This window comes from Calidris pugnax, unplaced genomic scaffold (assembly GCF_001431845.1).
Source record: "Calidris pugnax isolate Ruff unplaced genomic scaffold, ASM143184v1 scaffold74, whole genome shotgun sequence".
In the NCBI taxonomy this organism is placed as follows: Eukaryota; Metazoa; Chordata; class Aves; order Charadriiformes; family Scolopacidae; genus Calidris; species Calidris pugnax.
Window position 1 is genome coordinate 1,720,481 of NW_015090790.1, and position 26,591 is coordinate 1,747,071.

General features: G+C 46.5%; 1 protein-coding gene across 3 annotated transcripts in view; it reads left to right on the forward strand.

Annotated features, from left to right (window-relative positions):
- The window catches only part of RHOJ (ras homolog family member J), a 63,199-nt gene that overhangs the window by 23,758 nt on the left and 12,850 nt on the right, over nt 1–26,591 (forward strand). For all 3 annotated transcript variants that reach the window (XR_001414594.1, XM_014966602.1, XM_014966603.1), the window contains one exon: nt 24,012–24,070. Coding sequence is in view for 2 of the 3 variants with exons in the window: in XM_014966602.1 (XP_014822088.1) it covers nt 24,012–24,070 (59 nt within the window). In the remaining variant the exon portion in view is untranslated. The remainder of the gene's footprint in view (nt 1–24,011; nt 24,071–26,591) is intronic.

Below are 26,591 nucleotides of genomic sequence, written 5' to 3' on the forward strand. Positions count from 1 at the left end.
CAAAATTCATGTGGCACAATCATTTCATTGCAGATACACTGTTCAGAACAAGCTTGGGCAGGGACTGAGTGCTCATTCACATAGCCCAACAGCACATCTTTACCTCCAAAAGTCATACTGTCCGTTTTTGTTCTGCTTATCTGGTCAAACAGGAATCTACAATAATATCCAAAAAGAAGTCATTATACCCTCCACACACTGTGATGGTTGGAGAGTGCACAGGCACAGTAAAACAACCTTCACAGCATCCCTCCAGCCTGAATTCCGTGAAAAGCCCAAGTAGAAGGGCACGTCTTTGATATCCCACTTGCTGTTGTTATAGCCTCTGGTTTTAAGTTTTAAACCTTCTAATAGTATCATAATGAGCTTTCCATTTCTTTGCTGACGTGGTTGGTGCCTGCAGGCTATTAAGTTTAAAAGCCAAGACACACAGACATAGAAAATTTGCTTCAGGGTTGAAAAAATATATATCCTATTGGAAGGGTGGGATTTAATTAGCCTTTGTTCTCCCCAGTCTCACATAAACAAGCACGCTCATATATCTCCCAGTACAAGGCAAGCAAAATCGAGAGTGCCTGTTCTAACTGGAATCTTACTAGTCCCTGGTGGGTGGCAGGAACATATGCGCAAGTTACAAGGCTTGAAATTTAGGACTTTGCTCCACAAAATATCCACATGGATCAGATGAGAGATTGTCACTCATTGAAATAAATGTGCGCCAAAAGAAGTGACAGCCTTTGCCTGTCCTGGAGCTGCGGTTGCATTTGTGGTCAGTCCCTGCATCAGGACGTGGCATAAGAGCTATTTTGGTCTTCAGCTGTGTTATTTGCCAGGGAGTTGTGCTCAACACATACACAGCGGCAACTTGTAGAGATTGATGAAAAATGAAAAAAAAAAAACCAAACCAAAACCAAACCGAAAAACCCCACAACAAACCAAGTAATTTCCAAATCCTGTAGTGGATAATATAGTCCATGAAATAGCTCTAATAAAATAAAAAAAAAAAAGAGGATTAAAGAGCGTCTTAAAATGGTGATAATTATCCATATCACTACATTGCAACCACATAATTATACACTGAAACACATATTCTGCCTTCGTGAAATTTCTGGTGTCATTACTCAGGCGTTCGTAGCAGCCCTTAAATGATGCTAGGGAACAGTCCACGTTGTCTGCTGTATTGCCTACCTTCCTCCCCTCCACTGCTGTTTTCTTCCACCAAAGTCCAACCTGAGAGAGGTGGGTCTCTTCAATCTGCAGGCGAATCTCATGGCCAGAGGAGTGCAAATTCGTTGCAGGAGTGCGTCTGCAAATTCTGTCTGAAAGTCTTTCTATATGTGTGTGTGAGCCTATTAAAAAAAAAAAAAAAAAAGGAATTTTAGAATACTAATTACTGCTGCAAACGAGTCCCCATAAAGACACCAACAAAACACGAGGATAACCAGATCCGTGGCAGATCCTGTGGCAGATTCTATTTTAGCATATTTAGGAGGAAATACAATAGGCATTCGTATCTTCATGAGATGTCACATGTGTGCAAAATATTATACCCTGATTTATCTGTCAACACAACCTGGGAGATATCTCCACCAATTTCTTGGTTCCAATGGCTTGCCCTGAACTGGCAGCCTCTCATATCGTTTAGAGAGCCATGTTGCACAAGCTGAGACCTTTCTCAGTGCATCACCAAAAGCCTTTGCTTTCATTTAAAGGTTATTAGTCAAAGGAATGAGGACAAAAGATAATAATTAAATCTAAAGAGCCAGGGAGGGGAGAGAGAGGAGGAGAAGTAAACTACGACAGCTTCCACCCCTCCTTGTAAAATTATGTGCAAATGTTCTCCTCTGTGGTAAACAATTTATATCTAAATATATATGGCCAGATGGGTATGGTAACTCACTGCTGCTTGAGTCACAAAATCATTGAAAAAAAAAATAAAGTATTATTAAAACAGACCCTTCCCAAGCTTTCCAAGGACTGGTTTCTGATTTTGGTAGTTGTTTTAAATGATGTTATGTTTTGCTTGATAACAGAGAATCAGAAGCACAGCTGAGTTTCCACAGCAGTACTGACCTCTTAGCCAAAATAATGGAAAATTTTCCAAAGAATGCCAGGAGAGCACAGAAAAGCCCATCACAATGCTTTTGCTGTCATCACTCGCTCTGTTTTCCCAGGCACAGCTGATGGAGGGCTGTTCCCCTGGAGGTGGAATTTCAATGAAGGGCTTAACATTTTAGTAAGTAGGGACTGTAAGAAAAAAACTTGTGGAAGCAAGACAGTCATATTAACCACATTTATGAATTTGCATTGGGGCTGTGCCTGGAAAGGACAATGCAGTCTTTTTTTTTATTAAATATGGAAAACTGGGTACAACAGGGCCATTTTCCTGAGCGTGTTGTATACAGTGGAGACATGAGACATGGGCGGGTTTTCACATTGTGCAAAGTTCAGCCTCACTACTCTTAGTCCCCTTTATACTCATGATGGACACGTCTGGGTACAGCTTACAGTCCAGATCTGCCTCTTTCCTGAGGTGAAAACATGTTCTCCAGCACTTCTCCAACACTTCTGAAAAGCTTCTTCAGAACTTCTTCAGCCACTTCTTCACCTACTTCTTCACTTTCTCCAGTACTTCTGAAAGCTTCTTCCTGAACCTTTTCTGTTTTTTTTTTCCTTTCCCCTACTTTCTTTGGCCTTATACATGAGAGGACCAACATCTCTTGTGCCTGCGCTTAAGCCAGTAGAGTATCCCAGCCAGCAAGATTAGCTGCAATCATCTTCATCCATCATTACGTGCAGCCCATGAACTCGTTTTCAGAGCAAGGGCAAACTCTGCCCTGCTGATTTCAGAGTCCTAAACTTTGGCATCTGGTGTTGGATCACACTAGTCCTGTGCTACTTGATAGGTGATTTCTGTATGGCCACAAAAGGGGCATCAGCCCGTATGACATGGCTCATAACTAATGAGTGTAAAGCTGACATAATTTATTAATAGGCCTGAACTCCAAATGAGCATTTTCTTACAGTTTGGCTGACCTCAAACACCAGTTTAAACCATCTGACAAGGCTCATGATTTCTTCTCATACTCAAAGTGGCAGCTCTTAAACCTTCTGGGCAAAGCATCATTAGTACTCTAAAGAAGGATCTCCAAATCCAGAGCATAGAGGAGTACAGTGCACACATATTCCCTTTTTGCACAGATTTCACTTTTAAGGGTGACAGTGAACAGTTACTGGGCTGTTATTACCCTTCTAGTTGCATGTGTTATGAATTACAGACAGTGTCAAGTTCAGACTAGGAAGGGAGTCTTAAAAGCCAGTTCCTGCTTCCAGTGCAGTCAACAGAACTTTTTCCATTGACTCACTGGGACTCAACCCAAGGGAGACTTCAGAAATGCTGAAACACCAAAGAACTGAGAACATAACCGGAGTGTTCAGCTGGGTGCTCCGGGCATATATAAAAAAGTCACTACAACAGGAGAAGTGCAGGCTGGACAACAATAAATTTGGTAGCAAAGTTGATGGGATTTCTCCACATTTTTAAGTTTACACGGTGATGGAAAAAAAGACAATTTACTTAGACTTTGAAGGTGCTTGACAGATTGTCCCACTGTTTGCTGACATCTAAGATTTTCAAGTCTTATGTTGAAGCATGATCTCGGAAAGCCTGAAAGGGAAGAGATCTTTTAGAAACAGACATCTCTTGAGAGCACAGCTCCTACGTGTGTCATTGACAGAAGGACAAACAGCCTCTTTGGCAGGACAAACTTACAGGGCATTTTCTAGCAGCAACAGCATCTTTAAGAATGACAGAAGTGGTGTGTTCTCGCTTAAAATTCACTGTCACAAAGCTTAGAAGAACTGTGTTCACTCAGTTCTCATTACTTCTCATTTTGCCCAGAGAGGTGGTGGAGTCTCCTTCTCTGGAGACATTCAAAACCCACCTGGACAAGATCCTGTGCAACCTCCTCTAGGTAGACCCAGATGATCTGATGATCTCCAGAGGTCCCTTCCAACCCCATATGATTCTATGATTCTACTGCCAAGAAAAAAACTTGGGTGCACACACACACAATATCGGAATATATTCCTAATATCTGAAACTAAATGTTCAACTATTATTTTAATGCCTGGTTGTCCATTTAAAAGATTTGAGTAAAATTCAAGATTCCGAGATTCACTGCACACACAACACACCTATGAAAACCCCATGGATATCTCTGTGTTTGCATGCAAGGCTAATCCTTTATCTGGTTGGGGTCTAATTGGTTGAAGATGAGGGGGTTTACCTGAGTAGCTGAGGGCGATATTCAGATCCCTATGACTGGTAATAAGATGATATTTAGTGAGATGGAAGAAAGTGAGTGTTTGTGGGGGGGGGAATGGAAAATTAGAAATATTTAGGCAATACTTCTTGAACAATAAAGTGAGCTTAGAGTTGCAGAAGAGCCCAAGCCACTTATGAAGTACAGTTGGCAGTGAGAATTGGTGGCTTTGTGCTCTACGGTTGTTCGGCTGCCTTTCAAAACCCCTCACTAAGACACTGTCCTGCAAAAAAATCAAGGCAAATAGTTGACTTAAAAACCCAAGTGTCCTCTCCCGGCAGTCGAGGCTCTGCGAGAACACACACACACATCTGCCCACACACATCCAACCGCAGGATCAGGGCCGAAGTGTTTATCATCGGAACTCGAAGAGAAATTTAGCTCTGTTTGCATTAATGTCAGCGCTGGCTTCTAAGCTTTTCCACCGTTTGACATAAGTGACATTCAAAGGGACAAAAGCTCTTCCTACAGATGGTTTGACACCGCCAGTCCTGCAACTGCAAAGACTGCAGTGGAACCACATGAATCCAGAGACACGAGCACCACATCCACTTGGATAAATGCTGTCTCCTCAGCGGCTCGTACAAGGAAGGACGTGCACCTCAGATACGTTCCGCCCTCTTTTAACTCTCTGTCACCACAAGCGTGTCAGCTGTTTGCAAGTCAAGTCTCCGTGTGTGTAAATAACCTTCCTACCAACAGTTTTGAAAATTATGCCCGTAGAAAGCAGTTTGCAGATGGACTGGATTGGGACTTCCACCTGCAGTCTGTGTCACAGGAGGAGGAAAACATCGCACATCATCCATCCAGGACCAAAGGCTGTTCTTCCTTCCTTCTGAGATGTGGATAAAAGAAATTGCTCTAGCTGCAGCTCTCAACAGAACTGCTGAAAACCAGGCTTTCTTTTCTGCCCCCTATAATTTCATTCAACTCAATATTTTCCAAATAAACACCTAAAATTCCACCTTTGTCTATCTTTAGAGAAAAGTGATCGGTTTCACCTTTCAAATATAAGATATTTCCTTTCATAGGCTTTCATTTAAAGGAAAATTTCTTGGCCGCTCCTTTAAAAGAACATTTTATAAAAAGCCAGCATAAGACACGGGTCAAGATAATGGTGGTTTTTTTTTTTTCCGTATTCATTCGCTGAGTTATTTTTGGGGCTTAGGTCATTTCTGTGGGTCACAGGGAACTTCAGAAGATGCGTTGCTTGAAGTGGACCACATTAGCCCAAGCCGTCAGCCCATTAACCCTCTCCCTGTTTTCCCCTCCCCATTGTACAGGGGGAGAAACCAGGCAGGAAGCCGGGCAGAGTGCCTGGGCGGCGAGCCGCGATGACAAACAGCAAATCTGACTCATTGTTGATGTACCTCCATTACCGAGCGTGTCTAACGAGCTGATATTTTATGGGTATTTCCTAAGCATGTAACGCGAGCCTACAGATCCCCGTGCTGGAAGTCAGCCCGCTGCTCCCCCAAGGCCAGCCTCGGCACGGCGGCGAGGGGGCAGAGGGTTGGAAAAGACCCGGTTGCTGTGGCACGTAGGGATGCGCGGGGTGGTGGAGCAGGGCAGAGCTTCACCCCGCGCCCCAGAGGGAGCAGGGAGGATGTGATGGGCGAGCAGAGCCCATTTCTGTCTCCATCTGTCTCCCTCCGGTCCCATGGCCGGGCTGACTCAGAGGCAGGAAGTTTCTCCTCAACCGGGGAGGGGTGTGGGGACCAGGGGTGAACCACCAGAGCAAGATTAATGCCCATGACGACCTCCTGGGGAATTTGATGGGGGGGGAGATGAGATCGCAGATTTTGAGGAGAAAATCACGGAATCAGGGAATTGTCAGAGTTGGAAGGGACCTTCCAGAGATCATCCAGTCCAATTCCCCTGCCAAAGCAGGGTTGCCCAGAGCACATCACTCAGGAGCATCCAGGCGGGGCTTGAAAATCTCCGGAGAAGGGGACTCCACACCCTCCCTGGGCAGCCTCTTCCAGGCTCTGCCACCCTCACCCCATGTTCCAGCTTGTGCCCGTTGCCCCTCGTCCTGTCACTGGGAACCACTGAAAAGAGTCCGGCTCCATCCTCCTTCAACCCACCCTTTAGGTACTTGTAAACATAGATAAGGTTTCCCCTCAGCCTTCTCCAGGCTAAAAAGCCCCAAACCTCCTCAGAAAGGATTTATCAGGCCTTTCCTAGTAATGTTTTAAATTGGGAATAAACCTAGTGGAAGTGTCTGTCCCTCCTCCTCTGTACCCACATCATGAGACCAGTCCCCTTGAGCAAAGACCCCGGAGCAGGGGTAGGATTGGACTCAGCCCTTTTTTTTTTCCTGGCCAAGAGAAAGATGACCTTTAAGTCACGATGCAGCAAAATTCCTGGAAGAAAAAAAAAAAAAATGCCACCGACTCAGAAACAATTGGCCTCTCGCCCTCAGCTGCACACATTGCGGCTCCTCTCCCAGCAGCTGCTTTGGATTCCCGGCGAGCAGCAGCCACAGGCAGGGGCCAGCAGCAAAGTTCAAGCATTAAATGATGCTTTTGACTCTTCATTGACCCGTGTGGAGCTGGATGATCTTCTCCTAACTGGATAAAGGGCGCATTACCTTTTTGCATTAGGCAAGGAGAAAGATGCCGCAGCGGGAGTCTCCTAAAAATAGAATGTATAGAAACCAGGACCAGAATGCCTTACCAGCCTGCCCAGACACACGGAGTAGCGCAGGTTCCTGCTCTCCAGGCTGAACTGCTGCACCACGTACCAACATTCCAACATCTAGGGTGAGGTGGTGTCCCATCCTTCCCAGTGGTGCTTCCCGTGTGGACTTCTCACTGCATGCCGACTGGAGACAGGAGTACAAACAGCTAACAAAGGCAGGAGTATGGCAAGTTAAGGGGGAGATGATTCAAGAAGATATGCCAAGGGGCAGTGTTCGCCGTGTGAGCCTCAGCGGTGAAGCGTGCCGGTGTGCATCACTGGCTGTGCCGTCAAATTGCCAAAAATAGCCCCGTGCGTCTCCACTGCGTCCATCCCTGCGTCCATCTCCGCTGCTGTGTCGCATCCCTCTGCCACACCGTTGCTGCCTCCGTTGGGTTTGGGCAGAGGGATCTCCGCCACGGTTTGCAGCTCACGCTGGCTCTGTAGCAACGCCACGTGGTGCAGTTACACCGACCAGCACGAGGGAGTTCTGCAGTGCTAGAAGGCTATAAATCCCACCTGTGCTCTCTCTCCCACCCTCCTCCAAATCCCGCTTCTCATTTACAAAGGATCCCTAATCCTTACGTATTTCTACAGTCGCTGGACTACTTTATGTGGCCACCTCTCTCCCCAATCCAAGTTGACTTCAAGGATGAAGCAACCCAGGAAGTCACTCCCAGACTTCTGTCTCCAAGTAGTCATTCTCCAGGAAGACCAGGAAGCATTTCAACCTTCCCATATTTACAGTCACTGAAAAAGCTGCCCTGTTCCTCTAGGATCCCTCCAAGAACCGTAGCAAAATGATATTCAACCCTGTCACTCTGGTATAAAACTATGTGCGTCAAGCCCGAGAAAGCCCTGCTCTCCACACGCGTTCTAAGAGTTATTTAACAAAGTGGGTATATCCCCCAGATATTACAGCTTACTTTTTGGCTAGGATGACAAATGCTTCGAAACCAAACAGCAGACAAAGCGGCTGTGTGCCAGAGGGGAAAGAGAGGAAGAGCAAGTTTGGTTTGTGCAGTAAAAGCAGGCAGTAACTGCAGCGCATCTATTGCAGCACAGATTTGGTGTGTGCAGGAGATCAAACGGTTAGAAATGGGAGCTGCAAGCATATGGGGGGGGGGGGGAGAACAAAAAAAAAAGCTGAAACCACAGTTGTTCAAACAAGCTGGCTAATGGCAGCCTCAGTTACACACACGTGCAGGTGCAGGCTGAGCTCAGCCAGCATCTGTGCAAGATGTCACTTGGCAAAGGAGCACGTCACCCGGCAGCAGATGCTGCGTGCGCACACAGCGCTGGCCGCTGGCAAAGCCACAGGAGGGAAGGGTCCTCTCGGGGGGGTCTGCACTGCAGGGTGGCCTCTTGAAAGGGCTGGAGCGGTACCTTCCCCACCCTCCCGCTCCCCCATCCCATGCAGTCGAGATTGCGACAGTCCTTTCCTTGCATCTGCTCCCTGCCCGGTTGCGTAAAACCTACAGCCAAAACGTAGACCCCCCATTTTATGCGCTGGTTTTTGTCCCACTTTTGCTGTGATTGCAGGAGCTCCGGAGATCAGAGAAAGAGAGAAAAAGTGCACTTAGGTGAAAGCAGCTGTGTTTATCCTACCTTCTGCATTTCGTAGGAGAAAATCTTTTACGCTGCCTCCCTGGGACAAACTTTGGGTTGAAACAAGAACAGAAGAACACAGACAAAAGGGACAGGGAAATGGTCCTTTGCTCAGCAGTTAAAACAAGAATTATGCACCTTTTTTTTTTCCTTTTAACAGTGTCTTTGGGGTTTTGGACAAAGCTCTGTGGTCCATGCTTGCTTCCTCTTTCCTTCCACTTCGTTTCGCTACAAGCCATAATCGAGTGCAGGATGTGGTCACTAATTGCAGAGCAGAGCGCCCTGTTGCATCAGAGAATTAGCGGGCAGACAGATTGACACGTCCCAGATGAACAAGGTGCTCCCTCCACCTCCTGCAGGCAGCCTCAGAGAGGGTTTAAAAACCAACATCAACCTCCCCCTGGCATTTGTCTCCCGGAGCAGCTTGTTGGTAGCTTTCCTTACATGGATGGGTTTGAAAGCAGCCAAAGAGATGTCCTTTCATAATGCCAATTTGTGGTGTGAGGAAAGACCTCAGAAACCAAGCACAGGGTTGGTACAGGAGAGCCCTGGCACTACTGTAACCCTGGGAGCAGCCATGAGCTCCCTCCCTTGCAGCTCTGCTAAACCAGCCCTCAGCCCCACGGCTTGCTTATGCCCACTGAGAGGCTAAACAGACCCAAGAACCCAAGAATCTTACAGCCTGCCTTTTTTTTTTTTTTTTTAACTTCTTTTATCATGAAGCTGTTTAGGGCCAGGTAATACAGTGCTGTTTCATTACTATAGGGAAACGATTTCACAGAATTATAGTTTCAGAGAATCACGTAGGTAGGAAGGGACCTTTAAGATCATCTAGTCCAACCATCAACCTAACTCTGATTAAAAAAAAAAACAACAACAAAACAAAACAAAAGAAAACCATACAGAAAAAACCCCACATCACTAACTGATGTTTCTAAACACTATGTCCACCCGTCTTTTGAACACCTCCAGGGATGGTGCCTCAACCACTTCCCTGGGCAGCCCATTCCAATGTTTAATAACCCTTTCAATGTAAAGATTTTTTCATAATCTCCAACCTGAACCTGCCCTGGTGCAACTTGAGGCCATTTCCTCTTGTCCCATCTCCTGAGACTTGGGAGAAGAGACCGACCCCCCCTGGCTACACCCTCCTGTCAGGGAGTTGGAGAGAGCGAGAAGGTCTCCCCTCAGCCTTCTCTTCTCCAGGCTGAACACCCCCAGATCACAGAATCTCGGTGGTTGAAAGGGACCTCTGAGATCATCGAGTCCAACCACATAGCAAAAAAAAAAAACCAAAAAAACCACACCACACCCACAACAAATACCACACCACACAACACCCACCAACTAAGCCCCATACCAACAGCACCACATACAACACCCCACCACACCCCAATAATCCCGGGCACTAGAGCATGCCCTGAAGAGCCACATCTACACGTTTCTTAAATACATCTAGGGATGGCGACTCCACCGCCTCCCTGGGCAGGCTGTTCCAGTGCCTGACCACCCTCTCAGGAAAGGAGTTCTTCCCAATATCGAATCTAAACCTTCTCTGCCCCAACTTCAGACCATTTCCTCTGCTCCTGTCATTATTCCCTTGGGAGAAGAGGCCAACCCCCACCTCTCTACACCCTCCTTTCAGGGAGTTGGAGAGGGCAATGAGGTCTCCCTTCAGCCTCCTCTTCTCCAAACTCAACATACCCAGTTCCCTCAGCCTCTCCTCGTAGGACTTGTTCTCCAGATCCCTCACTAGCGTGGTGGCTCCATCAGCCTCTTCTCATAACATTCTACAAACCCCTCACCAGCTTCCTTGCCCGTGTCAGGACCCGCTCCAGCGCCTCCATTGTCTCTTTTGTGGTAAAGGGGCCTAAAACTGGACACCGCCCTCGACGTGGGGCCTCACCAGTGCCTGAGCAGAGGGGGACCATCACCTCCCGAGTCCTACTCCCCACGCTGTTCCTGACACAGGCCAGGATGCTGGTGGCCTTCTTGGCCACCTGGGCACACTGCTGGCTCATGTTCAGCCCACAGGCCACCAACACCCCCAGGGCCTTTTCTGTCAGGCAGCTCCAGCCACTCTGCCCCCAGCCTGGAGCGCTGCAGGGGGTTGGTGGGACCCAAGGGCAGGGCCCGGCACTAGGCCTGGGGACCATCACCTCCCGAGTCCTACTCCCCACGCTGTTCCTGACACAGGCCAGGATGCTGGTGGCCTTCTTGGCCACCTGGGCACACTGCTGGCTCATGTTCAGCCCACAGGCCACCAACACTCCCAGGTCCTTTTCTATCAGGCACCTCTCCAGACATTCCTCCCAAAACCTGGAGCGCTGCAGGGGGTTGGTAGGACCCAATGGCAGGACCCAGCACTTTCCCTTCTTGAACTTCATCCCATGGGCCTTGGTCCATCCATCTGGCCTGTCCAGGTCCCTTTGCTGCCCTTCAAACAGCCACTAATTCTTTGCTGGCCTTGGTTTGAAATGTTGCATGCTATTTTTTGACTCCCATTTTTGTGGCACCAAAGCAGAGAGTTTGAAGGTTTCTCAACGCCGTTTAAATTTTTAAGTTTGTCTCTGTGAGGGTGCACAAAGATGCTCACAACCGTTTTAAGCTGCCAAAAATACAGAAGAAAAAAATAATTTTTTTTCTGCAACTTGGCTTTTCTCCATGTAGGAGAATCCACTTCAGCTGAGCTTAGAGGTGTCTGAGTTAATACCTGGTTTACTCAATCTGGCAGCCTGATTTCTTTGCGGATATACTTTCTGAATGAATTTCTGGTCCTCTGTCAGACATGTTACTCTGAGAGGGCAGGAACCAGGAAAAAAATGTTATTTGAGGAGTTCAACTCCGGACAAAGTCTGCACAAGAACCCAAGGTGCCTTTTTATACAAGCATCAGCACTGTTTAATTAAAAATCAATGCAAAATTACAGCATGCTTGAAAATTCAGCAATGTCCCAACCACTAAAGAGAAATAATCACAGAATCACATGGGGTTGGAAGGGATCTCTGGAGATCATCTAGTCCAACCCCCTGCCAAAGCAGGGCCACCCACAGCAGGTCCCACAGAAAAGTGTCCAGGCGGGTTTGAGTGTCTCCAGAGAAGGAGACTCCACCACCTCCCTGGGCAGCCTCTGCCAGGGCTCTGCCACCCTCACAGGAAAGAAGTTCCTCCTCAGGTTTAGGCGGAACTTCTTACATTCGAGTTTGTGCCCATTTCCTCTTGTCCTATCCCTGGGCACCACTGAAAAATACCAGCCCCATCCTCTTGACACCCTCCCTTGAAGTATTTATAAGCATTGATCAGATCCCCCCTCAGCCTTCTCTTCTCCAGACTAAAAAGACCCAAGTCCCTCAGCCTCTCCTTGTAAGAGAGATGCTCCAGGCCCCTCATCATCTTTGTAGCCCTCTGCTGTCCTCTCTCCAGCAGTTCTCTGTCCTTCTTGAACTGGGGAGCCCAGAACTGGACCCAGTGCTCCAGATGGGGCCTCCCCAGGGCAGAGCAGAGGGTCAGGATGACCTCTCTCAACCTGTTGGTCGCACTCTTCCTGATGCCCCCCAGGATGCCATTGGCCTTCTTGTAGGTGCTCTTGCTTTCTGAGAGCACATGTGGGCAGCACGTTCTGATCTCTGCTGCTCCATGCACCTGCAAGAGCAGAGGACCTGGGAGCGTCCCACAGGGATGAGCAGGACATGACTGCCAGGCTCTCAGCATCACCCAGGGGAACGTCCTGCCTGCAACAGTACCTAAACCCAAAGACTTCTCTGTTTTGAGACAAAGCCACAGACAAAGCCCCGAAGAGCCACGTCCCCCCCCTCCCCGTGCACCATATTTCCCTTTGCTGCGAAACAGGAAACTTTCCTTCTCCACCTTCATTGTTGGCGAGTTTGTCAGGCTGGCCCCTGCCCGCCTGTTTGCACTGGCCCTAATACAATGGAGCCATAATCTGAGGTGTTGCCGTCGTAAAAATAGAAATGAAGAACAATGTCTTCCTCAAAAACAAGGCTTTTCGTGTATCTGGTTGTGTAAAATACACCGCTCAAAATCCGTTCACCGTGCTAACCGGTAACTCAAAGCAAAGGTGCTATTCATATCGTATTTGGGAATCATTAGCTGTGGATTTTCTACCCCAACTCATTTTGCCTTTATTTGCAACGTTCTGTGATTTTTCTTCAAAGTCCCTTTCCTCTGAAGTCAGGCGTGATCCCCATTAGCGGCACTTTCACGTAGCTGAAGAAGTGTGTCAGCATTTTCTAATACAGTTTAAAGTTCCAGAAAACAAGGGGGAGTGAACTGATGGGCTCTCTGGAGAGCTGTGTGAAACAGAAAAAAAATTAGCAGGCGTGATGTTTAAAACGGAATCTCAGAATGAATCTCCTTAAGAGCTGCATATTTCAGTCAACCACTAAGCAAATACAACCTTAAATAAAGCTAGGTGGAAAATAAATAATGTTTCTGCCAGACAAAACAATAATTTCCAGAAATGCCAAATTTCATACGCCTAATATTTTGATTTTTTAATTGAGATATATGCTGCTATTCTGTATTTTACTGACTATGTTCCTTTCTCGCTCAGGGGAAGAAAGGAAATGTTATAAAAATAATAATTTCATCATAACTTTCTGCTTTTCTGCAGCTAGTGACCATTCCTTTTTAAAATCAGAAGATTTTAACAGCAAGTTACATAAAAACATACATTGGTTGATTCAAAATCAGTTCACTTTTTTTTCCAGCTACGAGACATTATGACTGATGTTTCTCACTACCAAAAGTAATTCCTCTGAGCTCAGCAGAGCTGCCTCTGATGTTCACAAAGTGGAAGAAAAGGTGAATGAAACCTAATAAATCTTTTCAAGAGTAAATACAGTCTAAATGGAGTTAAAGCTAACAGGGAGTGCAAGATGTTCCAGGGAATTCAGCTGAATTAGAACATTTGATTTGATACAGAAGTGGTATTCAAGCATGGAATGATTAACAGAAAAGTTAAATTAATTAATCATGACCTAAGAGTTAGACGATTAAGGACCTTTGGTTAGAGCAGAAACCCATTACAAATTCCTGTCACTTGGAAAAGTTACGCATTTCAAAATTAATTTTCATGGTACATTAGGATGAAAGTTTAAATATTATAAAATCTTTGCAAGAGCAAAATTTCTGTAAATAAAATAGTAAATAAATGGATCCATTGGCAAGAACTCAACTATTTCACTTCAAAACTTTTAAATCGAAGTGGTGGTCACACCTATCTGTGCCAGCCTTCATTTTAATGCATTTGCAACAATCCACAAATTTTGGACTCTATATTAAATGCCATTTTCACCATCATAAAAAGCCCTCGGTAGCAGCTGACATGTTTTGCCCCACTCCCCATCCATGCTGCATTGCCCACCACCCAGAAAGCCACCGGCTGCCACGATGCCTACAGTGTCTCCCTGCCTCCCAAGGCTGGATTCCCCTCGGGAGTTCCTCCTTCTGCTCACAGCCCGAAATACCCTTACATCAGGGAAACAGCTTTACTTAAAATTAGTTTTGGTCTTTTCAACAAAGGGAACAGTTCAGATCAGGGTCAGTTACTCTACATCTTTTCACTTCATTTGTCCCAGTAGAAGCACCTGAACTCTCCCGTTGAAGGTGTCAGCTTCCCATGGAAACTTCTGATTCTGTAGAAATCACATTTTCTATTTGAAAATTCCTGTCCAGCTCTATACAGGGATTTGGATATCCATCCAACAGGTCCATGTCCAACATAGAAAGGACATGGACCTGTTGGAACAGTTCCAGCAGAGGGCCACGAAGATGCTCAGAGGGCTGGAGCACCTCTGCTGTGAGGACAGGCTGAGAGAGCTGGGGTTGTTCAGCCTGGAGAAGAGAAGGCTCTGGGAAGACCTTGGAGCAGCCTTCCAATATCTGAAGGGAGCTACAGGAGAGCTGGGGAGGGACTCTTTGTCAGGGAGTGGAGAGATAGGATGAGGAGTAACGGTTTTAAACTGAAAGAAGGGAGATTTAGCTGAGATATTAGGAAGAAATTCTTAACTTTGGGGGTGGTGAGATGCTGGCCCAGGTTGCCTAGAGAATCTGTGGCTGCCCCATCCCTGGAAATGTCCCAGACCAGGCTGGATGGGCTTTGAGCAACCTGCTCTAGTGGGAGGTGTCCCTGTCCATGGCAGGGGGGTTGGAACTGGAAGATCTTTAAGGTCCCTTCCAACTCTAACCATTCCAGGATTCTATGATTCTGTGATCTATTTTTCTGTCCAAAGGAAAAAAATAAAAATCCTATGCCTCAGCTCAACCAGACACTTCACCACCTCTTCTGCACATCCAGGGCTGGGCTGCAGCCAACATACAGCCTCTTGCTCTCCTGCAAGACCCAATCTGTGCTGAAAAGACCACCAAAGCATCCCTGGTGGTAGGAAGCACCCTTCTCAGGTCAGGGCAGCTGGATCACGCTCTGCTACAAGAGCGCAACCACAACTGAATGAAGGAGAAGGGTATCCCCTGCTTGGGCTTGCGCTCACCTTCTCTCCCTCACACACACCAACACGCAGAGGGTTAAGGCCAGGCATTCCATCCATCGGCATCTGTTGCTTTTTCAACATCACAATCACTTCATTGTCTGCAGCAGCTGCCACACTGGAGAGGAAAGCAGAAGGCTTCTCAGCAGGATGTAGAGAAAGCATTAACAGTGTTAAAACTACCCTGGTGGCCAAGGGAAGAAAAAAAAAATAAAAATTCTAACTTCAGATTCTCTTATCAGAAAGTTTAAATATTTTCAAGATTTTTGTTTACAGCGTTTAACATTTCTGCTTCCTAAGTCATATAGGTTTAGAGCCACTGCAGGAATGTTTGGCTGATCTCTCCAAGCCTCAGGGTAAATAGCAGCTGAAGTTTGGCCCTGGGGCTAAACATAATGGGCCTCATTCAGTTTCTGGGAAAGGCAAAGGAGAGTTTCTGTCGTGGTTGTCCTTGGGTTCAGGAACAGGTACTTTCTTTTGAAGCCCTTTCAAGCAATTCCTCACATGGAAACATGCATGAGGAAAGCCGGCATTGATGTCAAATAAGATGCAGAACAAAACATCAGAGAAGCTGGTGTTGGAAGGAACCTCAAAATGTCATTTAATCTTCCCCCCACCCAAAATAGGATTAACGGGATGCGAAATGTCAGCTAGGGAAGTGCTGGAGTTTGGGCAAATCTAATGCTCCTCAATGCTTGCGCTTACCTTAGCATGCCGTGCGATGCATTACCCTCGGAGACAGCCAGGTTCAGTTCAGTGTGCTAAACGTGCCCCTGCCCTGACAGTTCACAGCTCAGAGGACCAAATGCTATTTTAAGTTACGCCACCGTAACTCTGGAATGGTGCCGGAGGCATCACTCTGCTCTCTGAGCCAGAGAACAGGTCCCACTGCAGGTGCCTTGCTGAAATGCACGTGGCAGCCCCTGGGACACACACACACATGTACCCCACAGGTCTGTGCTGCTGATAAAACAGAGAAGCCATTTTTCCCCCAAATCACATCCAGCAGCATTAGGATATGCCATAGTGCGCTGCAAGCTGTAGTACTAATGATGCTGACGGGGTAATATCTCTCCCCTACCCTGACCCAGCATCCAGGACAGGTTCATCTTAGTTCCAGGCTCCTCATTCCTTGGCTGTTTTCACACAGTTACCAACACTGATTAATGTGGGGCGATACTGAGAACCAGCGTGGCCAGCATAGACTATTTGCCCTTGGCCCCTCTTAGCCAGGAACCCTTCAGGAGCCCAAGAAATGAAAGCTGCCCAATTTGTCAACCTTCAAGCAGTCAAAGAATTCAATCCGCTAAAGTCGTAGCTGTTGAAGGTTAAAACGCTTTTGCTGCTCTGTCAAGTTCAAAGCACAGGGTCTTCAGCCAGTATAAGTCACTGTGATATAGCTACTCCATCATCTGAAGATACAGCCCACAGTGAGGACAACTCATCCACTGCAGGGCAGAGATTTTGTGTTCTTCCATCAGCGTTATCTGTTCCCACTGCCATCTAACCCAGACCAAGGCAGATCAGCACAGTTTTTGGAAAGACACTGTTACAGCAAAGAGCCACTGATGTTAGGCAAGCTTTGCCTTCCCCGACTGCTTTCTCCTTCCTTCCAGGCACAAATAAAACCAAGCCCTAGCTGTGATCCTCGAGCAGCGCAACAGTGGAGGACTGCCTTGATTCCCCCCAACCCTACAGAGATCCTTGTCCTCCATACTCTGGAAATTACCCTCTGTATTGCCTGGTTACACTTTGGTGACATTTGTCTCATTTTGCCACTAGTCCTCCATTTATTCTGATGCTATTTACCAGGTCTTGCATTCCCTCAATAACCAGATGCTTGATGTGACTTTGAGATAGTCTTTTCCCCAGCACTCAGTTCCAGTTAGAGGAATGACTTGTTGCCTTACAGGCAACGGGAGAGAGGAGCTGGGCAAAGAGTCAGAGGGTCCTTTTATTCCCACCTCTTCTCCTTGGAGGAAAATTCACACTCCTTGGTCTACTTACTAATGCAGACCATGATCTCAGCATCACTGTCAGAAGACTCCAAATATATCCTTCACAGAATTAGTTTTCAGTAAACAGTTGATTTAAAGAGTCTTGACTGGCTTTATCTGTGTTAAAATAAACTGAAAATGCCACAGCATCTGGTCTTTTGTAGATCAGGTCAGCACAGATAGTTAAAACACTAACAAGATTACTCCAATTATCAGTTACTCTTTAATAATCTCAGAGCTCTGCCACCCTTGCTATTGACTTGAGCCCAGCTCTAGATAAACATATATTCCTAGATACTGCACTATGGTGATGGAAGCTTTAATAATATTTAGAGGAGCTAAAAATATAGATATAGATAATAATCTGCATTTTGCCTTTCATTTTTTGGATAGGCTCACATTGCAGCCACAGCCAAAGTTTGGGGTTTTTTTCATTCATCTCAATGCTACAAGCAATCACGTGGTCACGGGAAGGGCACTTTCCCTCCACCGGGGTTAAGAAGATATCTAGTATTCTTCATTGTTTAGGAACAATCATAGTATTTTTAATAATATATTCAGGTTATATCTATTTATACTACTTAATGCTACATTGTTCCTCTTTCCAGCGTTTACTTGGATGTACTGCTATTACTTTCAGTACAGAGTAAAAAGACCCTCAATTAGAGGATCATTTAAATGCACGCATCAGAGTCCATTTAGTGCATTTACCTTGGCAGTTATTATTAGCTTCTAACTCAGGAGCAGAGCTGCTTTCCACGGGGACAGCTGATGGTGCACAGTGAGCTGAAATGCTCAGGAAGCACCTCCCAGTCTGCTGCAGCGCTCAGTCCTCTATTTAAGACAGAATGAAATCCAACTAAACACTCTCTTAGACACAATGTCAATTGTTCTCCAACTCCCCGAGCGCCGTAACGATGTTAGCCTTTCCCATCTACCACAGCTTCGCACAGCGTCGAGGTCCCAAGAGCTCCCTCAGGACCGTGTTACTGGAGAAACTGGGCACAGCTTTTCTTGCAGACACCCCCCCAAGGTTCCTCGGACGTTGCTATCAGCGGAGCTGAATTTGTTCAAGGATTGATTAGCACAGCAATAACTCACTGAGATGCCGGGGAAATCCTCCAGTGCTGATTTTACAAACAATGAGGTCAATGATTCCAATAAATCAACTTCATTCATGCTGTCTATAAATAAGTAATGTCCCAGACTGGGAAGAAGCTGGCTCGTGTTTTAGCGTTGTGCTTGGTCTGAAAGCTTTGGGAATTTCCATTCTCTTTCATCCTTTTCTGGACCAGATTCATTCTGCTTGATCTTCCTAATCCACCTCCACTGCTTTTGTGTTCTCTGTCATGTAAGCCAGCCAGCGCTGAAGTCCGACTTCTCAATGCATTTTGAAAGATTTACAGCATTTGGTATCAGCGGCTTGAATAAAAATGATTGGTGGACTGGTACATCCCTCCTGTTTGCTGTCTCTGCATAGCAAATACCCAGCTGGGAAGAGCTGCAGCCTTTTTCCTCTCAAGATGCTAAAAAACCACATAGCACAAGTCATGAATCTTCCTATGGTATGACACTGTCTAGATGAATCTGTACCTGCAGCAGAATGGGACAACAGAGCTGTCGTTTTCTGTCAGCCGGCTTCCCCAATACGACTGCAACGCAAGTCGGGGTTGGGCATTTTCCCATCAGTTCCACTGGAATCCTCAAGCCCTCTGGGCAGAGAGGAACCTGATGAACTTCAACAAAGGCCAGTGCAGGGTGCTGCACCTGGGGAGAAATAATCCCCTGCACCAGGACAGGTTGGGGGACCAACTTGTCCAGGACCTGCTGGAGAGCAGCTCTGAGGAGAAAGACCTGGGAGTCCTGGTGGACAACAGGATGACCATGAGCCAGCAACGTGCCCTTGTGGCCAAGAAGGCCAATGGCATCCTGGGGGGCATCAGGAAGAGTGTGACCAGCAGGTGGAGAGAGGTCATCCTGCCCCTCTGCTCTGCCCTGGGGAGGCCCCATCTGGAGCACTGGGTCCAGTTCTAGGCTCCCCAGTTCCAGAAGGACAGGGAACTGCTGGAGAGGGGACAGCAGAGGGCTACAAAGATGATGAGGGGCCTGGAGAATCTCCCTTACAAGGAGAGGCTGAGGGACTTGGGTCTTTTTAGTTTGGAGAAGAGAAGGCTGAGGGGGGATCTGATCAATGCTTATAAATCCTTCAAGGGAGGGTGTCAAGAGGATGGGGCTGGTCTTTTTTCAGTGGTGCCCAGGGACAGGACAAGAGGAAATGGGCACAAACTTGAATCTAAGAAGTTCCACCCAAACCTGAGGAGGAACTTCTTTCCTTTGAGATTGGCAGAGCCCTGGCAGAGGCTGCCCAGGGAGGTGGTGGAGTCTCCTTCTCTGGAGACATTCAAGCCCTGCCTGGACACGTTCCTGTGGGACCTGCTCTGGGTGGCCCTGCTTTGGCAGGGGGTTGGACTAGATGATCTCCAGAGGTCCCTTCCATCCCCATGTGATTCTATGATTCTGTGACAAGGCAGAGGGGAGAGGGTACCCCTTGACACGCACGAAAAATAGGAGTCCAAGGTGACTAGCAATCCCTATAGGTGGTGGAGAAATGTCCGGAAAGGAAAAATCGTAAAGCATTTAGGTATCACTTCTCTGTTGCTTTCAGAAGTAGCTAAACCATCCCGCCTTACGGGACGCAGGACACCTCTGCATAGTCAATCCCAGACTTGCAAAATTCTGTGTCACTGACTTCCATATCATGAAAGCATTGCAGGAGCGTGACTATTTGCCTCCCCATTTGCGAGGTGCCTTCAGTGGGAGTTTGAGTTATCGTCACCAGGTTTTTCATGCAACTGCAGAGTTAAAAAAAAGAATACAATAAAAGGGCTTACAAATACAAAACCCGAGAATGACTTGACTTTGGCCTTAAGAAAAAGATGAAGTACTGCAAGCCCCATTAAATAACAAGAATAATCAACCAATGCGAGCTTTGGCTCAGCCGTTGAGGGATGACAGGTAGAAATAGGGAAGTCATGTTACCTCTGGGTAGATGGTTAATGAGACCATTGCTAGACCACACTGTCTAGTCCTAGTGGCTGCTTGAAAAAGGATTTGGAAAAGAGCTACAAGAATGATATAAGAACAAGAAAATATGCCTTGTAGGAGGACACTAGATAAGCTATTTAGAGCAGAATAAATGATGCTATGAATCCTATCTGGCTTTAAAATCTCTAGATGTCTGTGGCCTAAAGACAAAGCAGCGAATTCCTCACCACCTCATTAGACCAAGAGCTACACTGAGTGAAATCAGCTGAATCCCAGCCCCGGAGGCCTCTCTGTGTTCCCACCACAGGGAGCAGGCTGGAAATGTTTTTCAGATATTGCAAATATCAGATGGGCAAAAGTATTTGCTCAGCAGAACATAGATCTCATCCATTGATGAGGTGACAGAAAATGGTGGAGTTTACTCAGAGCCTTTCCTTTGAAAAATGCTGGTTCTCAGAAGCACATAAGAGCTAGTAGAAGATGATTGCAAGAGCAATCAAAAAAAAAAAAGCATTTAGTACAATTTACATCTGAAAGTGAGGTATTTAGGCCAATTACAGGGCAAAATAGCATGCTTTTGATTTTTCTTTCAGAAAGAATATAGTTAGGCTGCAGGATAAATCTGAGGTAGTAAATCAATTTGGCTGTAATCAAATCTTGTTTGTCATAGAATCACAGAGTCACAGAATCTTCATGGTTGGAAGGGACCTTTGAGATTATCAAGTCCAACCACAAAAAAAAAAAAAACCAAAAAAAACCCCACAAACAGACACAAACCAACAATCTACTGGAACAAGGCAGAGATTTGTGGCTGCACCAGGGCTTTTTGCCAGTGTATCACTGTCAGTCATAGAATCATAGAATGGCTTGGGTTGGAAGGGACCTTAAATATCATCCAGTTCCAACCCCCCTGCCCTGGGCAGGGACACCTCCCACCAGACCAGGTTGCTCCAAGCCCCATCCAGCCTGGCCTTGAACCCCTCCAGGGATGGGGCAGCCACAGCTTCTCTGGGCAACCTGTTCCAGTGCCTCACCACCCTCACAGCAAATAATTTCTTTCTGGTATCTAATCTAAATCACCCCTCTTCCAATTTAAAACAATTACCCCTTGGCCTGTCACTGCACTCCCTGACAAAGAGTCCCTCCCCAGCTCATCCTGTAGCCCATTCAGATATTGGAAGGCTGCTCTAAGGTCTCCCCGGAGCCTTCTCTTCTCCAGGCTTCTCCAGTCAGATATTACCAAGAGATGGACCAGCAAAGCTTCACAGCAGCCTGTCAGAGCGACTTTTAAAGTTTTTAAACCACTGAATACCTGAGCTGATCTCTTGCAAGCAGGGCCCCAGCTCAGTTTGCCTGCTGCTGGTGCTGGAAAATTGCCTTCAGCTGAAGGGTACATCTTCTCACAGTCGGTCTCCGAGCAGAGGAATAGGTCTGGCTCCTGCACTTTTTGGCACAGGGGGCAGGTGGAAAGCTGGCCATGGTTGCCTGGAAAAAAAACTCGTACCTCTCAGCTGCCTCTGGCAAGCTCTGCAGGACCACCTGTGGCCCTCACTGCTTCTGAGAAGAGAGCTAAGAAAAGCAAGCATATTTTCAGTAGGCTTACACAGTTCATAGGTATGAACATTTTGAGGCTACTTACACCACAAAAAGTTGAAAACCAGGGCTCTGAGGAGGTTTTGTTCAAATTAGTCTATTCAAGTCAGGTTGAAGGAAAGGGATGGAGCATCTGGGCATTCTCCTGTCTGTGTTAGTACCCGTCTCCCCACCCTCTTAGGTCTTCCCTGGGGCCTTCCACCCATGGACATCCATTCTTAACAGCTAGCCCCATGTTGAGTTCCCCTGGGAGCTGCACTGTATGTCACAGAATCACAGAATGTTCATGGTTGGAAGGGACCTTTGAGATCATCGAGTCCAACTGCAAACAAACAAAAAAACCTCCAAAAAAACAAAAAACAAACCCAAACCAACACACACAACACAACACACAGACAGACGAAAACCAACCATCCCAGGCACTAGAGCATGCCCTGAAGTACCACGTCTACACGTTTCTTAAATACCTCCAGGGATGGTGACTCCACCACCTCCCTGGGCAGGCCGTTCCAGTGCATGACCACCCTCTCAGGAAAGTCATTCTTCCCAATATCTCATCTAAACCTCCCCTGCCCCAATTCCAGACCATTTCTTCTGCTTCTGTCTTTATTCCCTTGGGAGAAGAGGCCAACCCCCACCTCTCTACACCCTCCTTTCAGGGAGTTGTAGAGGGCAATGAGGTTCCTCCCTCAGTCTCCTCTTCTCCAAACTCAACATGCCCAGGTCCATATGAGCCACCTCCTGAACGAGGAGCAGGAGGAGGGCTCTCAGCCCCTTTCCCACCTCCTCTTTCCCCTGCACATCACAAGGCAGCCCCAGCAGTGGGTGAGTGCAGCCCGTCCTGCCCACATCAGCAAGTCGGGTTCTCCCTTGCACCTTTCTGCTTTCAGACTGTCAGGTTTGTTCTGTTTATGTGCCAGCAAAATCACTGTGTCACTCAGCAAGCAAGTAAAGCTGCTGAACAATCAGTCTGTCCAGCCACGCTGACAGAGACTTTGCATCTAGGAGGCTGCAAACAGGACATTGTTCCTTAGTGCAGGAGCTACTAATTTCTATAAACTGGCAGGTGCTTTTCTCCTACAAAAGTCTTATCACTTTAAAAAAAAAACAACAACAAAACAGTAAGAACCTCTGTGATGTTTTCAAGTCTCTTCTTTGCCAAAAGTAACTATTAAGCTTTCCCAACCCTCATTAATTGCAAGTTGTTATTGGCTGATGGGCACCAGTCTTAGCCTCCCCCCATAGCTCTATGTTCGTATCAGCTGTTTGCTCTCATTCTTAAAAAAAGCACTAATCCACAGGCTGTGAGAATACCATTATTTTGAGCAACTTCCCTGATGAATGTTTAAAGGCTTCCTGTTGACTAATGGGTGGAACTGGACTCCCCCCTTTTCTTTCCAGTTGAGTAATAATGATTTAAGTAGATTAACTGGTTAACTAAATGTCATTAACACAGATCTTTGTACAGAATAACACTGATTACAGAGATCAGTTAGTAACAGGATTCATCCAAAGGCAATGGGAAAACATTTTCATCAATGTCAGTGGGCTCAAAATTAAGTTTGACATGAGTTCTACTGAAGGGGTGAACACGCTGAGTGTGATGGATAAACCGAGACATTCTTCGCTTTGTTTGCAACAGGATGTGTTTAACATCCCTGCAAATATTAGTGCTCCTCTTCCTCTCTGTCCTTCAAAGCATCCACCACACAGCCCCATATGTTAAGCACTGCCACCTGCGGTTGCATGACACAGAAGAGGACAGGGTCCCCAAGGGGCAGCACACCTCCACTGAGACCCACCAAACACCAACCACTGCCAAATGCTTCGTTGTTTCACAGCCTGGAACAAATAAAACAATAAGAAAGCCCCAACTTCCAATGATCTCTGACAACCCTACCCCAACAGTCCTGGCGGGGAGGTAGGAATCTTGTGCTTTCCGAGTCCTCGTGCCTCATGGGGGTCCACCGGTGTCTGCAGAGAAGCCCAATGTCCACCAGTCTCTGGGTCCCTGATAGCAGCAATATGTGCAGCTCATGTTTCTGGGAAGAAATAAGAGGTTGGCATAAAGCATTTGCTTCTGTTGACGTTAGGTTACATCCAGTGGGTTGAATAGATGGTTTAGGATGCATATTGTAAGGTACATGCTCATGTGTCCAGCACAGGGGTGTGTGGGCATTTTAGGATTAAAGCATGTCAAAATGAGGCAGCTGCTTTGTGCTTAAACAGAATCTCTTGTTTCTCTCTTCCAGTGACTGTGACTGTGGGAGGACAACAGCACTTGCTGGGACTTTATGACACTGCAGGGCAGGTAAATTACTGCAAAACGTTTATAAGTTTCCTTTTCCATGGTTTGTTTGTTACTACCTCCTGCTGGGGTTTGTTGTTCATGGTCTTTGTGGGTTGTTTTTTTTTTTACAAATATTAGCAATCAGTTACAAGTTTTAACGCTTGAACTGCTGACCTTCTCCTTTTTGTTTTCTACATAGAGATTTCATTCTTGTTCAGGAAGAAAACACACACAAATACACTCATCCCAAAGACTGCATTATGTATAAGAAAAAAAAAAAACCTAAAACCTGGTCAGGCTGTTTAGCCTCCCATGTTTCCCCCTCATACTGCAAATATGATGTTTCATGTAAAGTCTGTGTTTTCTTACATTCACCACATGATGGCATTAAAGATACAGAGAACTCCTGTTTCCAAGATCAGAAAACTATTACAGCACTAGCCTATAAGTCACCAGTCATTGACTTTTTAAATGATAACCCAGCCAGATTGGCACCCAACCCTGCACCCTTCTCCCAGGACAAGGGTGTCCATTACAGGAGACTCTATGTCCCCTGCTTACTTACATATATAATGCTTTTACTCTTTCCACAGTCTGATACAGCGCTCTTGAAATAAAAGTTTGCCAAAGAGCTCTGATCTGTGGGCTGATTTCACCCCCTGGAGAGGAAACGAGAGTATTTCTCACTGCCTTGCTCTGCCAGTAGAAGGGCAGAAACACTAATCTGGCTCTTTGACAAACTTAACCCCTCCATCCATTCCTCCACAGCCATTTTGCCATCTCCTGCTTCAAACCAGGCAGAACACCACCTGCCTCCAAGCACCAATTCTAATTCATCAGCTTCATTTCCCTTTCAGACCTTGGTCCAGAGGACGTGGCCAGCTAGTCAAAACTGAGAGATAAATCACTTCTTGAGGACCAGATTGTACCTCCGTGGAGGCTGAAAGGATGATGCTTCCCACATGCTCAAGCCATAACAACACATCATCTGGGTTGTCTCCTCCTTGTGTTGAGTGGCTTTCCAAAGGCATTGGTGTGAAGTCATAGCCAAAAATAGCACTTGACATTACGGCGCTATAAAACATATGCTAATGAAATAACAATTGGAAAAATGTACTCCTGCAGCAGGACCCTCTGTCAGCCCGAAGGGAGAGCTGGCAGAGACCCCAGATCTGGGGTATCTGGTTTTCTGCATCCTTGGCACAAACAGTCCTAGGAGGAAAAAAAAAAACAAACAGTGGTCTTTTTTTCCCCAGGCTGGACTCAGGTGCAGAGGGCTTATCCGGGCTGACATGGCAGGGAACATATGTGAAATCAGAATGGCAGCAACATTTTTTTTTATAAAAAAGCAGGTTTTGCTGTACTTTCTGTGCCCGAGCGTTGCAAGACCAGGTCTGGCACTGGCATTTCCCTGCCAAACCAGTGGCCGGGCAGCCTTGCACTTCCTTAAATTACAGACAGCAAAATGCAAGCACAAACCAGGGAAACAAATTAGTGGCCAGCTACAGCCCACCCCCCTGAGGACTTGTATCTCTGGCCAAACACCGCTGTCATGGACTGCAGCACCTCTGGAGGTGCCCCATGACCACGCAAATGTCCGGTCCCTTTTTTAGGCTATTTATTTGCTTGATTTCAACCATCTCTAAATGAGAAACGGTCCTGATGTGTCATATAACAGTCCATTGCAAGGTTTCATAGCCTTCCCCTGGACAGCAGGTACTAAAAGAGACGGGGTTCTTTGTCTGAGGGGGTTTAGAAGCTCCCACCAGTCTGCAGACACAGGCGTCCACAGGAGCCCCAGATCAACCCTCATCCACGACATTTGTTCTTGTGCTTTGGCCTGTGCAATCTCCCTGACAGGGCACAAGGCCTCTTCTATGTGATGTCTGGTTGTCCCTCCTTGCAGCTTACAGCATGCTCTGCACTGCTAACACAAATTAGGGGTGGTCCTCCCCCCCAAAAAAAGGATTTTCTAGGGGCTACAAAATGAAATGCACGCTCCTGTAGCTGTCACTGCCGTGCAGAGCACTCGTGGCTTTTAGTTTGTAATTTTAATGGTACAGTAAGTTTCAGCCCCTCTAAATATGCATGTCTGGAGTATTGAAGCCGGTTATATTTACCCAATTTCTTTCCGAAAATTCTAAATCACGATTCCTCGAGGGCTTGCTGCCACCACGTGGCTGTTTTAGGAGGCTGAGTTGCAGCAATTAAACTGAAAACACACAAAAAAAGAGGCCTTTGCCAAGAACCTAGTGTCAGTTCATGTTGACTGTGACATAAACTTATTTAATCTCAGATCTGATGTTCTGGGTTAAAATAATGTCCCAAAATCAGGCCAGGCCTTCCTAACCCACAGCATCCACATAAAACTCATCTGTCTCTATAATGCCATTGCTCTGTTGGCACCATTATCTTGGCATCCACTTTGGCTCTATAAACTCATCTGCTGGGAGCTGGGTGTCATCTCCAAAGCCTCTTATAAAGCTCCTTCCACCAACTTTGCTTCTCCATAGCCTGTATCACTGACCTTAGGCTGAGTTGC